A 15,190-nucleotide genomic window follows, 5' to 3' on the forward strand; every position below is an offset into this window, starting at 1 on the left:
GTAAAACTCTTTCCTAGATTTAGGCATTGTATATCGTTAACAAACAGTGTTGTTGTTGTTATCACTTAATATTCATTTGTCCCCTGTTCATTTTATGAATGATGTTCAATTAAATAAAAACCAGCAGTGATTATTCTCTCTTTGGTCACTTGACTTTATTTACCGCTCTCCTCCACCAATGGCTAACCAGTATCATGACAGGTGCCACTGTTTTCCTGTAATTCTGTCCAGTTCATTTCCTCCTTTGTGTTTTAATCTCCTTTAATGCTCTCACCATCTCTCTCTTTCTGTCTCTCTTCCCTTTGTCCCTCTCTCTGTTTGCCCTCCAAATCCATGAACTGTCTCTTATAATGTCATTCTCCCTTAGATAATATGATTTGAGGATTAGGATTAGGATTATAATAATATGACAATGAAATACTACAAGGGAAATCGATTTAGAATATTCCTGCTTTCCCATTGATGATTACCCGACTCTCTCTTATAATTATATCATAATTAATATTAATTGTCGGTTTTCACTTCATGCGTTTTATGCACTGGCTCATAAATTATCTTTTTTTTTAGCTAAAGAGAGTTCATATCAGAAAACATCATGAAATAGCAAAGTAAACTGATATTGATGACCACATCTCAAATGCTCCTTCTGCTTACTGTTGTTTTACTGCTTTGCAGTTACAGACCAAAATAGATTTTGCTTCACTGTCAAAGTTCAGCAAGATCAAAGGTCAGAGAGGTTCATGTTATGCTGTGCATCTATAATTTTCACTTGTTTAGCAGCCAAATACACATGCTGCTCTACTCTCTATTTCATTTACAGCAGCACACATTCTGCCGTTGCCTTTCTCTTTCTCTCTCTCTCTCTCTCTCTCAGTAGGAGTTAATTTTTAATGCTGAGTCATTTGGTGTGTATAGGAGGGTGTGAATGCAGTATCACTGTTGTAGAGTAAATAATAGATGTTTCTGGTATTATTGAAACTCGAAATATTCCTCAGCACAACTTGGTGCTCACAGCAGCATGCATTTCTTAGTAAGGACATGAGTCACCAAAAACAACTAATGTCAGTGTTGACACAAAGTACATTGTTGGCAGATTTTATACTAAGAAAACAGCTTGAAATGAATTAACAACTATTTCTATAAAAGGTTTTCTTCACTGACTACATGCATTGCAGTTTACATGTGGGATCCATTTGGATGTGTTTTATAGTTACAAGCAGCTTTTTGAAGAAGAGTTTAGTTAGAATAATTGTGTGTTTGGATCAGTTTTTGCCTACATTGTGAGTACCAAAGGAGGAAGTCAGCTCAATAAACACAATGAATAATGTCAAAATGACAGTAATAAAATGCAGAAAGGTTAACGTACGGGTTAGATTTACCGGGAGTGGAAAGAAAACATGTTTGACTCAACAACAGAAGTCAATGGAAAGTCACTACTATAATAGAAAAAAACAAGTGTCATCATAATATTGTGGAAGTCTCAAATGATCAGGTGTGGTAGATGACATGAGAAAAGGGGGAAAAACATATAGGTACTGTCGTATTTTTTGTATTTGTGTGTGTTAGTTATTCTGAAGAGCTATATTTGTCTTTCAAACTTCAATTTTCATTAGAATTCTGATATTGGCTTGCAATCATCTACAAGTAAAAACTATAAATATGATAGAATACCTATTTCCAAACATTTATTTAACTGTAATGATTTAAAATTGAAATAATTTTGAACACAGCACTTGTCCTGAATAAAACAGTTGCAGTGCAGGATCATTTGTATTCTATATGAAGAGAGAAGCTAGCAGCACAGACAATAGGAGCTATACTTAGCTTGTATAAGAGCTCTGACTCATTCCACGTTAGTTAGCAACCATTACATTGTCTTATCTACACTCATTTTCATTGTCTTAATTTAGCAGCTTCTCTCTTTACTGGTAGTGTTTTAGGCAAAGTCATGGGATTAATTTGGCTATTCATGGCTCACACTCACTAGGTTTCTATTCAACACTTTTTATGAAAATTCTGAATTTAGAAATCCTGAATGTAAAAGTTTGATATGTGCATGAACTCCAAAATGCGCAGTTCTATGAGGTGGGTTTTCTCATGTCAGCAATCACATTAAATTGATGGAAACATTAAATTTTTTACAAAAAAAATGACATTTAGACTAAGCATGTGTTTCTGATCTTACTGACAACAAAGATGCCGTAATGTGCATAGTAGATTAAAATATAATGTTGCACATTCTCTTTGTGAAACATTTGGATGGAAACCCAAGTAGTGTCAATCTATTTAGTGTGTGAATGCTTTTCCAACTGGGTCAAGGTAAAATGCACATATATACACACACACACACACACGCACACATTCTCTCTGTCATTCAGAGAACATCTATGCAGGTGATGTGCAGTGCTGCAGTGCTGCGTATTGGTTTGTGATATATGCTTTCACCGCCTTCATCCCTGCAATGATTGCATCCTGGACAAAAACCCTCCAGCATAGCATGCCCACTTAGATGGAAATACACATTTGTGCACACGCATGCACAGAATCAAGTGACAAAGAAATTGTTATGCCATTATATTCCATTTATTTCTTTAATAGTTTATTCATTTATTTTTATAACATATATTTATTTATAATTTACGTATATCTTTATATATTATTGCTGCATTGGAGCCTTAGTCAGAGCCTAGAGACTCTCTCTGCCATTCCCATAGAGCTATAGATCTCCTCCCGCATGCTTCAGAATACACCTCAAAAATATTGGGTGCAAAAAAAGAAACAGTCTGTTTCTATACACAGTTCGTAACACTATCTAGCCATTCTAATGATGCATCGTAACATGCCTTTGTCTGGAAATGCCCATAGTATAAAATTGCTATTTTTCCTGTCCATTACAGAACAAATGCAGATAAACAACACAATTTAGGTTTTTTTTCTTTCTTTTTTGTTTTTGGCAATCAATGTGTAATTCTTTTTAAATAATGGCAAAAGCTACACTTCATTGTGTGAAATACATGGATGTTGCAATATCGATATTCTGAGATATGTACAGTAATGAAAGGGGGTGTTGGTGAAACAGAGGATTCCTGGGATTTGGACTGGGGACTGTGGTGTGTCAATGTTGATTTTTGCGTGAGGATGGAATCTCTTATGGCCCTCCAGTAAATGTTGGGGTGGCTTATCAGTACATGAATGTTCGTTCTCTCTTCTTGCCTTGTATTCTTAATAGCTATATCTATAAAACTATGCAGAAAGAGACAGAAAATGAAAGAAAGCAAGTGGGGGAGAGGCGTAGAGGAGTCTGTGCTGAGGTACGGTTTTATACTCTTTTGTTTGTCCTCCTTTTTTCTCTTTCCGGTTGTTCAAAATGTGAGGGATGTCTCAGCATTGACCCTGGAGAACATTTTTCATACTTTACAATGCTTCTGAGTCACATGCTGAGCTGCCCTTTAACTTCATTCATCCATCTTTCTAAATCTTTTGACATCAAGCAACTCGAATCAGTTTTGTTTCTTAATTTTCTCTTTTTCTGTTGGAAGACTTTTGTTGTTAAGCAGAGCTCAGGGATATCAGTATGTGTTTGAGTGTGTGTGGTGTAAATGTTTTTGTCTATTAAGTATGAGTCCCGCTCTGTTTCCCAGAGCTCGTCATTAAAGTCCAAAAAAGCAGTTTTATTCTCCATAAAGTTTAGAATACCAAATCTGATTTACTCCAGTCCTCCCTCATCCTTTTGCTTTTTTGTTTTCACCCTACCCCTCTCTCACCCTGTCCAAACTATGCATAAAATTTGCAATGTCAAGTCTGCAGCACAGGGCGTGGCCGTCGCCTCGTCAGCCACTCCCAACCTCGTCTAAGCCCCTCCCCTATTCGCTGTCAGACATAGGCCGATTCGCTAGACTGGGTGCGGCCCAGGTTGGGCACAGAGGAAAGGTGGGACACATCCTTTTTCCGGATCTCACAAATGGACTTCCTGCGAGCCTGGACGCCACGGATGGCCGTCTTGATCTTCCGCCAGCCCAGATGGTTGAGCTCAGCCAAATTTAGCACCACGCAGATCCCGCTAACTGCGAACATGAACACCAGGAAAACTGTCTTCTCCGTAGGACGTGACACGTAGCATTCGACCTCCTTCACGCAAGGGTAGCGGTCGCACTCAAACATGGCAGGAACGTTGAATCCGTACAGGAAGTACTGGCCAGCGAGAAAGCCGATTTCCAGAACGTTCCGGAACACCACTTGTATGACATAGAAACGGGAGATGCCCTCCTGCTGACGGATCTTGGCACTTTTGGAGTATGTGACCCCTTGCGGAATGTTGGGAATGTCTTTCAAATCCAGACAATCGCGGTCGTCTTTGCTTTCCGGGTGCACCAGGATACCGTTGATGTTGCGGAGCTTGCGGTTCACCCCGTGTCCGTGGTCGATGTACGGGCCGTGCAGGAGGGTGTAACTGCGATCTTTGTGCTTGGCAGACTGGTGCACCGAGTAAGTGATAAAACAGAGGCTGGGCGTACACACCAAGATGATCTGGAAAACCCAGTAACGGATATGGGAGATGGGGAAGGCTTTATCGTAGCAGGCCTGGTTGCAACCCGGTTGCAGCGTGTTGCAGATAAACATAATCTGTTCGTCCTCATACACCTTCTCTCCCACTATACCCACGATCAGGATCCGGAAAATCACCACCACTGTCAGCAGGATCCTTTGGGGGAGAGAAAAGAAGAGACAGAAAGAAGCAGAGGAAAGCAGTGGTAGTGGGGAAGGGAGAAAAAGCGAGAAGAAAAAATTATTAGTTGGATTTCAGTTTTTCATTCAACGGCACAGCGTTAAACTGCTTTTCTAACTCCCTCTATCTCACAAATGCAGACACGTGCACAAAACACATGACACAATAGTGAGTAATTACTGTAAGAAGCAGAGGTAATGCAGGCATTTGGCATTTCTAAATTACTTGCTACTCATTTTATGCTTTAATTTGTAATTTTTTGAAGTTAAAAAACATGTGTCCGTTTCAGCTTGATATGAAGAGTAAGCAATTCCTATTTTCCCTTCATTCCATATTTTCACACTTTTTCATTTGAACACCCTATTAAAAAAGTAATATATTTAAAATCCATTTATTTCATACTAAGTATAGTTCAAATCTATTAACATGTTTACTTATATATCCTTTAAGACTTAAAATTATAATTAAACTTTATTTGGTGTACTACTTTTGCACAATGCACATTTCTTAATGTTACGTCTAAAATGTGTGTTAATGTCACTTTTGATGAGGATTGCATGATCTTTGAATAATATCGGTCTTTAAATGCAAAATATTTAAACTGTACCTACTTGCAATAGTCCCACTTTAGCACAATCAAATATATTAAGTATGTCTTTAATTGGACTTCAGCACTACTTCTGCACAATTAAAGAGCATTAAGTGCAAAATTAGTTGTTCCAATATAGCAGACTTGAAGTATACCGGTTTATATATAATAAAAGTACAATTGCAGGGCATTTTATTAAATACATAAATATGAAAATGTATTTGAAGTATACTTAGCATGAAATAAATGTATTTCAAATACATTTAAGTATATTTATTTTTTTCTAGGGCAGCCTGACTCACTTGTTCAGCCAATGTGATTTTGTGACGAGGCTATCAGTTTGTATGACTAATGGCAGATGGGTTACATGTTTGACAGAGTATCATTAGGTGTGTTTGACTTAATGTGATCCTGCACAGACCAAAAAGTAAAAATGATTTTCATGTAATCTTAATGTTATATTGTATAATAAAAGTGATCAAATACAGATCCGCTTTATTAGTATTTAGGTAGTCTAGGCACTAATGAAGCTGTGAAGAGAGTACTGAATGAAAAGTGAAGAATGTAGGTCTGGGCTGGGTGTGTTACATGCCTGAATTGTAATATTTTTTTTTTCCAAATTAATATGTTAAATAAATAGCCCTGCTGTTTATTTGACAAATATTGCATCTAATCCCTTTCATCTGCACTAAAGAAAGCAAATACCATGTGAGGGTAACTACGGGAAGCAGAAAGTATCTGACTTGACAGCTCCTTTTTCAAGTCAATGTGACAAATCTTGCTGATCTGTAAGGTCAGCCACAGTTGAAGTCAAAGACATCTAATATTTTGGCTAATGCATGGAGACCTGGATATGACATGCTGGGGATAAATAAAAGATATTGTGGCCACAAATGTGACCCTGGACCACAAAACCAGTCATAAGTATCAATTTTTCGAAATTGAGATTTATAGATCTCAATAAGAATAAGCTTTCCATTGATGTATGGTTTGTTAGTATAGGACAATATTTGGCCGAGATACAACTATTTGAAAATCTGGAATCTGAGGGTGCAAAAAAATCTAAATATTTAGAAAATCGCCTTTAAAATTGTCAAATTAAGTTCTTAGCAATGCATATAACTAACCAAAAATTAAGTTTTGATATATTTACAGTGGGAAATTTACAAAATATCTTCATGGAACATGATCTTTACTTAATGTCCTAATGATTTTTGGCAAAAAATAAAAATCAATAATTTTGACCCATGCAATGTATTTTTGGCTATTGCTACAAATATACCCCAGAGACTTAAGACTGGTTTTGTGGTCTAGGGTCCCAAATTAAGAATTAGTTCACATGACTTCATTCATTCATTCCTTTGTTTTAGTCAAATTGTGAACACAATTTTACTACGCTGCTCGTTTGTTTTAATTTGGGTAAATTGTGGCAATAAATCAAGGGACAGAATTAATAGACAATGTGGCCACAATTTATCTAAAATGAGGGGACAAATTCCTAATTCATTTTTTTACATTTTCTGTAAGTGATGCACAGGGCTCTGGACTAGTGGCACAGAAATTACACACTTGAGTTTCATTGATATGGAAAATATCGGTGTAGACCATTCAACAACAGCTTTTATGTTTTAACATTCATTCACCTGCGTGCAGGCATATGTTCCCTGCTGATGATAACTGGGGCATACTGCATCAAGGCTATCATCAAGGCTGTCCCCATCTCTGCTCTCTTATCAACTCTTTGCTAGCTTAAATTGGAACTCGATGAAAAAATGAATGGAGAAACACACACACACACACAGAGAGAGAGAAATCCACACACAAGCACAGACTCAGACACATCTGATCATAGTGGCAGATAAGAACAGAGATGTGTGATCTCACAATCACACATGCATCATACTAATGTGACATACAACACACAATGTGAGTGTCATGAGAAGTACAACACCTTGAAGCTTGACGCATGGAACTCACGCGAGTGTGCCATTTCGAGTGAAACATCTCCACCCTTCTGCCTCACACACACTGTCTTTCTCAACAGATGCAGCCCGAGCACAGAAATCTTCCCCAGTCTGTCTAGCTCTTTTCCTCACACACACCTACACACACAGATCCACACACACCCTTGTGCTGAGACCGTCCTTCACTCACAATAACCTTGCTCTTTCATTGCAGGCTGGTCTTGATGCATGAGCACATACATTTTTTCTCTCTCTCTCTTCTTTCTCTCTCACACACACACACACACACATATTCTGAGCTATATAATACATGTACAGTACCAGTATTTTGCATATGAAGACTTATAATTATAAAGTACTTCATTTAGTCCTGTCGACCATGTTAAACTACTAACTCCGCAACAATGTCATTTTCTGTTTATCCTTAAAGAATGATTCATGTAGCCCTCAGTCAAAGTCCCTCAGCTTATTTTTAGCACATTGGGTGGTGTAGCTTAGTAGCTGAAGATCTGTTGGTATCGAAAAGGTTGTATGGGGCAATGCCTGAAATATAACTAGTATGTGCCCGTGAGCACAGCACTTAACTCCAGGTTTCTCTACGGAGACTGTCCTTGTAACTGAATATGGTGCCATTCTACAGTAAACTTGCATAAAGACATTGAGCATCAGCACTTTTAAAATAAAGGTGCTTCATAATGCCATAGAAGAACCTTTTTGTCTAAATGGTTCCATAAATAACCTTTAGCATCTGAAGAACCTTTCTGTTTCACAAAAGTTTCTTTGTGGTGAAAGAAGGTTCTTCAGATTATAAAAAGGTAGGAAGAGATGGTTCTTTAAAGAACCTTTGACTGAATGGTTCTTAGTGTTACCGAAAATGGTTCTTCTATGGCATCGCTTGAAAAACCTTTTGGAGCACCTTTATTTTTAAGAGTGAGCCCTGGTTGTGTGGCGATTAATAATAAAATAATTGTTATTTTCTATATTTTATATTGTTGTTATTCAGTTGGCATATTAAGTTTTTATGCTCTCACCAAGGTTCATTTGTTTGATTAAGAATACAGTAAAACATTGATGTTGTGAAATATTATTAGAAATGAAAAATAACTTTTTTGTATTTTCATATATTTCATATATATATTTCATATATAAATGTAATTATTCCTGTGAGGCAAAGCTGAATTTTCAGCAGCCGTTACAGTTGTGCTGCTTTATATTTTTGTGGAAAATGTAGTGTTTTAGTGTTTTTCAGGATTTTACTGGATAGAGAGTAATAAAGACAAACTGGTTTTGGTTTCTATCAATGGTGGAGAGTCTTAAGTGAAATTTCCTCCTTCCAGACTTAATTAAGCATGAAAGTGAATGAGTTGATGAAGGGATTCCCGATTCATTTTCAGAAATTCATTTTCAGAATGACAGCTGTTTATACAATATTAGGGCAGTCAATGCAAAAAATAGACCAGTTTTTATATTTTTCTTTGTATACTCTGAAAGTTAATTTGATGAAAAGTGAGTACTTTAATGGCATCATTCTCAATTCTTCAAGGGCTGCATAGCTTATTGCCTAAAAAAGGAATTTGAATACTTGTCCCTTTTTCTCTTCTATTTCTTGTCTTCAAATCAAGATTCACAATGTTGTGATTAATTACATAGCTGGTTGATTAGGTTCATGGCGTAGAATTCTTCATTATAGAATGAATATTTGAAAATAGTTACAGAGAAAATGAATGTAAAAAGAATAATGGGAAATCATTTGTGCTCTGAATCAGACAGACTAATGTTAGCTCAGTGCAGTCTAAGACAGTTAGCACTGGTTTTAATGGACATATGGTGAACATTTGCGCTACGCTAAGTAGGACAGTTATGATTCTTGATCAAACTCAACGGCACTTTACTAGTGCCGTAGTATAACAGCAAGAGATGTTTCTAGGTTCAAACAGCAGACGGTGTAACCTTTATTTAACACTTAATAATAATTACCGTAGGATACGAAAAAACTAACTTCAGTTCATCAGCACTGTATCAATGACCAAAGGCCCTGGTGGGTCTTTAAATTAGCAGCACATCCCCCACTCCCTGCTGTCGTTACTATAGCAACCACATAGTGAACCACTCAGCACTCTGCACTGTACCAGAGAGAGAGAGAGAGAGAGAGAGGGAGAAAGAGAGAGAGTGATAAGGAGGGAGGGAAGGAGGGAGAGAGGAATGATTGATGGAATATTGGGAAAGAGAGGAAAGAGTAGAGCCTGGAATGATAGAGAACGAGAGTAAGTAGGCGTACCAAGGGCACAGGAAGGAATAAACCTACATACTAAAAGTGTGGAAATGGGGGATGATGAAAAACACATAGGGAATGAGAAAGAGAGAGACATTTCAAGGTGAACTCAAGAGATAGAGAAAGAGCATGAATATGACGAGAAAAGGAAGGAGGCAAGAGGAGACAGACAGATGGGCAGAGGCAGACTAGAGGAGCAATGAGACAAACAGACAGATACGGAGAGACAGATGGAGAGAGACGACTGGGAGCAAGTACCAAGAAATAGCATATTCAGGAAATAAAACATACTGAAAGGACTCCTTTTACAGCACCTGATGTGTGTGCAGTAACACGCATATTGTGTATAGTGTGTCAGTTTGCGGCAGTGTAATTTATAGTGAATGGATCGTGTGTGATGGTGGAGCTTTTTGTGTGTGTGTGTGTGTGTGAGCAAGCAGCTGGAAATGTGTACGGTACACTGACTCTCTCCATGTTTGGACATAAGACTGTCAAGCTTTCTGTGCTTTTGTTGTTTCTAAAGTCACACAGACCTTTAAACACATTATTTCTTTATGTAGTATGTGTGCCCACAATCCACCTTTCAAGCACAAAAAACATGTTACTCTTTTTTTTTTTTTTTTTACAAATATAAAAATAATAATCAAAAATAATAAAATCAAAAATAAGTGAGTTTAAGCTTAAATGCAGAAAAAATATCATTAATATGCCATTGGGAAAAAAAAAATGTTTTTTCTCAAATAAATGTTTCTTGATTTAAAAATGTTTAGATATTTCTACGGGAAAATATCTTTATATCAAAAATACTTTTTTCAGAGTACATGCAAACACACAAGAATTGTATATAAGTATGTTATTTCCCAAGTATACTTATACACCCACAAACCAACAAAACTCCAAAAGTTTAGTATTTATTTTTACAATCCAGAAAGAACAAGAAAAGTTTTCTAGAACTAACAGCATCTTCCCACATCAAATATTCATGAACTTTGAGAGCTTTTCTGAGATTTTCAGCTCACTTTCTCTGCATCTCTCTCTCCATATTCTCTCTTTCTCCACATCAAAACACACTCATTCTTCAAATAAACAATGTCCTTGGTCTCCTTGCCATGTATTTATAGCTGACTATCTCATCTGATTTTATACAGCTGACCTGACCTGTGTCATGTGCCCCGGTGCCCCTCTGCTTCTCCACAGAAGCACCTAATATGAAGAACCTGTGCCTTTTCTCATTTATGCATGGATGTGTACTGAGCTATCAAAATTACTATCAATTACAAGCTAATTGTAATATCTTTAACCCCAACATTTTTTTTCTTTGCATTTTTAGGATTAAAAAATATTATAAACTGATTCTCCAAATGAGGGCATCCTCAAATGTACTCAAAGGGAGGTTTTTATCATATTTAAATAACTGCTGTAGACACACTTGTCTCCAAAGGATAGCTAAATAAACCACAACACACACACACACACTTATTCAAACATGGAAAATGAGGACACCGGGACAGATATGTGTTTGCAAATGACTATCACTCCAGAGATTTACCTCACATGCTCTCTTCCACTAACTCACTCGCTCTCTTTCTCCTTCTCCTTTTCTGTGTCTCCTCTGTGTCAATAAAGACTTCCTACTTCAAACAAGATACAACCAGAAATGCCCTACATCCTAAATGAAAAAAATGAAAGAAGACAAGTGAAGAAAAAAATGAATACCCCGAGACAAAACCAACTAAGTAGATGAAAGGATGAGAAAATGAGATGTAATGTTAGTTGAATGCGTGCACCATGACTCCTGAAAAACAATTTGTACACAGACTTTATCAAAGCATGCTGAGCTACACACTCACAATGACTGTATGTGTATTTGATACGATAAGAAAAAAGAATGAAGGGCTGTGATTTTTACTTTTAAATAGTGTTCCTGTAGTTCTGTCAGTATGGTGCTCTACTTCCAGGTTCCCCCTTATATTACATTTCTAAAGTTAAGTTTCTTAAATCTTTTTTAAAAAAAAAGTCTTTAATGCTCACAAAGGCTGCATTTATTTAATAAGAATACAATATAAATAGTATTATTTAGAAGTATTATTACAATTTAAAATAACTGATTTCTATTTTAATAAATGTAATTTATTTATGTGATGGCAAAGCTGAATTTTCAGCAGCCATTTCTCCAGTCTTTAGTGTCACATGATCCTTCAGAAATCATTCTAATATATGCTGATTTGGTTAGGTGCTCAAGAAATATTTCTTATTATTAGCAATGTAAAAAACAGTTGTGCTGCTATTCTTGTGGAAACTGTGATGCATTTTTTCCCATGGATTCTTTGATGAATCTGTGTGTGTGTGTGTGTATTATAAATAAATTGTATTGCATATGTACAAATACTTAATTTTTTTTTTTTTAAATGAATGAGGTTACTGACATTCCTAAATAATTAGTATAGTTGCTAATAATTAAGGTTGGAGACTTCTTAATTGTAAAACTGAAACAATTTTTTTGTAAATCTGCTTTGAAATAATATCTTTTAGAAAATGTGCTATACATATACTTGCATTGAATTGAATGGGGCTTGTTTATTTCACTCCCCTCATAGTTCTGCAATAAAGACTGAGTGATATATGAGCACATTACTCTCTCTGCTTCCATCTCACAGGTGCCGCTTACTCATCAGCATTTGCACAGGAGGTGTGTGCATGTGCGTGTATGGCAAGAGATTATGAAAGATAGAAAGAGAGTGATGATTCGTTCTATATTTAATCTGTGAAAGAATATTAGTAGATTTTAATGTGATTATAGCCGCAAAACATAGGGACGTGTTATAGTAATGAAGTGTGTGTGTGTGTGTGTGTGTGTGTGTGTGTGTGTGAGTGTGTGCATGTTTATGTGGTTTATGAGGACTCAAATTTGTATAATGACATGGGTATGACAGAGGTATTACAATATGAAGGTGGTTTATGAGGACACTGCCTATGTCCCCGCAATTCAAAAGGCTTAAAAAACATACTAAATGGTGTTTTTTTGAAAATCTAAAAATGCACAAAGTCTCCTGTGAGGGCTAAGTTTAGGTGTAGGGTTGGTGTAGGGCAATAGCACACACAGTTTGTTCAGTATAAAAACCATTACGCCTATGGAGAGTCCCCATAAACCACAAAAACCAACATGTGTGTGTGTGTGTGTGTGTGTGTGTTCTGCTGATCCATTTGTTGTCCAGACCAAACAGTAAATGGAGAACGGTATAGATTACACTGCTGTGACAACTCAAAACAATGGCAGAAAGAAAATATTGACTAGTTGAAACTATCATCTTTCAACTGCAAGCGTGCACATACAGCCACACATACAAGAGTTTGCATGTGCTTTTGTTAGGATCAATTTGGTAAAGAAAGATCAAAATGTTCTGAACCATTTAGACTCTCTCCCAGCAAGAAAAAGAACAGAGAGTGTGAGTGTGTGTGACAATACTCATGTATGAAACAGTAAGCTAACCTCAGACAAACCTACATTAAGGATTCATTAAACGATGGCAAGTCAGCTTTCAATTTAGTGTCAGATGCTTTGTGATCGATTGATGTTAAGTGATTGACTGCTGGTTTAAGCAGTGCTGGACTGATGGAAGTTTATGACATCACCTAAGGTGAAATCAGTATTCCTTTACATGCTGAAGATTCATTAGATGAAAAGACACTTAAGAGGCATTTTTGACAAAATACTAAATAATAAAACAATTTGACTCAAGCTAATAAAAAAAAAATCCCCCCTGAAAACTGTAAATACATAGAAGAAGTGAATAGACGTTGACAATGAGATGCCTGATAAATTGTCATTGTAGGAGGAAAGTGTTGTGACTGACTAGATTACACAAACATGTTTTTTTTCTCAGAACCATCACTTAGAATGCAATTTTCAGTATGTGAGTGTAGAAACAAAATTAAGTGTCCTGCACACACTCCCTTACATGCCCCCTGTGCCACAAACCACACAACCTCTCACAGACAAGAGAAGGACGTGCCCTTGATGTGGGGCTACCTGCAGTTAAGGTTAATGAGCACAGCAGAGAGTAGCGCTTACTCAAGTCTGACACACACACACACACACACACTTTAAGCTCCCAATCTCAACATGCCTTCATGACATACATGGTTAGTGTGGGTGGGTGGGTGGGAGTTTATGTGGTAATGGGACTGTAATATTCTTCCCTGATTTGTCAATATGCTTTATGTCAACTATTAATTTTTAGCAGCCATCTCTTTATTAATAGTAAATCTCTGGGTCTGAGTCGTGAAAGCTCATAATACAGCATATTGATTTCTGACTATTTATTTTGCATTAAAGAGAGAGACTGGGAGGAATGTATAGAGTTCTAAAATGACCAAGAACATATTTGTATTTATTTCTGTACAAACAAATATTTTTAAATGTTTCTGAAAGAAGTCTCTTATGCTCACCAAGGCTGGATTTAATTGATCAAAAATACAGTAAAACAGTAATATTGTCAAATATTACTAAATTCCAAATAACGGTTTTATATTTTAATATTAATATTAATATATATTATAATTTAAATGTAATTATATTATAAATAAATAAAAGATGTAGAATTTAACATTCACCTAGACTGACCTAATGCATTCAATCAAATTGAATCCTCATATATAAAGTTTTATCAGGGTACAGTCCTTTTGTGAGGTGTGTGTGTGTGTTGCACTACAGCTCTTACCTGCCGATCATAGTAGAGTGCTGCTGCACCGCAGCCTCCAGCAATCTCTCCAGTATAGTCCACTCGCCCATGATTCCACGCTTATGGCTCTCACTTCTCCTCTGACCTTCAGCCTCAGCTGTCACGACCTTTGCCCTCGGCAACTCTTCCAGTGTCCCTCTGTTGGCCTTTGATGGGATTCTTGGGGCTCCTCTTGAAGCCGCAGCTGTGTGCGTCTGAGCGTGCGTGTGTGTCAGGTTAGCGCTTTAGTGCGGAGATGAGCTAGTGTAGCATCTGCAGCAGAAAATCTGATGATGCTGAGGCTGAGAGACTTCAACCATACTGCATCTCTGTCTCTAACACACGCACACACACTGGCCACCTTCACTGTGTTATCTCTCTCTCAGGGTGTAGAACGCTCTACCTGCTCTTGCATTGTACCCTGTGCTACAAATACACACTCTCTACACCTATCTGACCTTTTCTACCCTTTCCTCCACATGGACACGCAACTCAAACTCTCACACACTCACTTACTTGACGGTCACTGCAGGCTCTCTTTTCCCATTAGTTGAGGCGAACGCTAAAGGAGCACACATGCAAGAGCACACGGATGATGAAGTGGGTCTCTGAATCTCATAGCAATGCCTGAGCGCACCCTCGCACACACACACATACACATACACACACTATCGGCTGTGCTCCAGTGTGTGGCAGCAGCAGCAGCGGCAGCAGCAGACGAGGATCGTCAAGGTTACGTCCGGTTGACTGATGAGCCCGTGGTCATGTCTGCGGCAAAGGGCTCAGTCTTCTTCAAACCTCATCCTCTCTTTTCTTTCTTTCTTGGTCGCTCTCTCCACACCTTCCCTGTTCTTTTCGTCTTTGTGCTGCACTGCTGTTGCTGCTGATGATACCTTTCCCTCCGCTCCTCCTCTCCTC

At 37.4% G+C, this 15,190-nt stretch overlaps 1 protein-coding gene across 1 annotated transcript; it reads right to left on the reverse strand.

Moving 5' to 3' along the window:
- Positions 1-2,952: 2,952 nt before the first annotated feature.
- LOC306870631 (gap junction delta-2 protein-like) lies at positions 2,953-15,190 on the reverse strand. The gene is made up of 2 exons (XM_079418020.1): positions 14,273-15,190; positions 2,953-4,702 (listed from the first exon to the last, which is right to left on the reverse strand). Exons 1-2 carry the CDS (start codon positions 14,341-14,343, stop codon positions 3,874-3,876), a joined length of 900 nt encoding a protein of 299 aa, XP_079274146.1. The 5' UTR covers positions 14,344-15,190; the 3' UTR covers positions 2,953-3,873.

The sequence above is a fragment of the Barbus barbus genome (genome assembly GCF_936440315.1).
Source record: "Barbus barbus genome assembly, chromosome: 6".
NCBI classification, from domain to species: domain Eukaryota; kingdom Metazoa; phylum Chordata; class Actinopteri; order Cypriniformes; family Cyprinidae; genus Barbus; species Barbus barbus.

What these genes read in the sequence shown, in the direction of transcription:
- LOC306870631 (XM_079418020.1), bottom strand. Translation starts at nt 14,343, where the DNA reads ATGGGCGAGTGGACTATACTGGAGAGATTGCTGGAGGCTGCGGTGCAG. An exon ending in CACTCTACTATGATCGGCAG is followed by an intron (nt 4,703 to 14,272) that starts GTAAGAGCTGTA and finishes TCTCCCCCAAAG; the next exon opens with GATCCTGCTGACAGTGGTGG.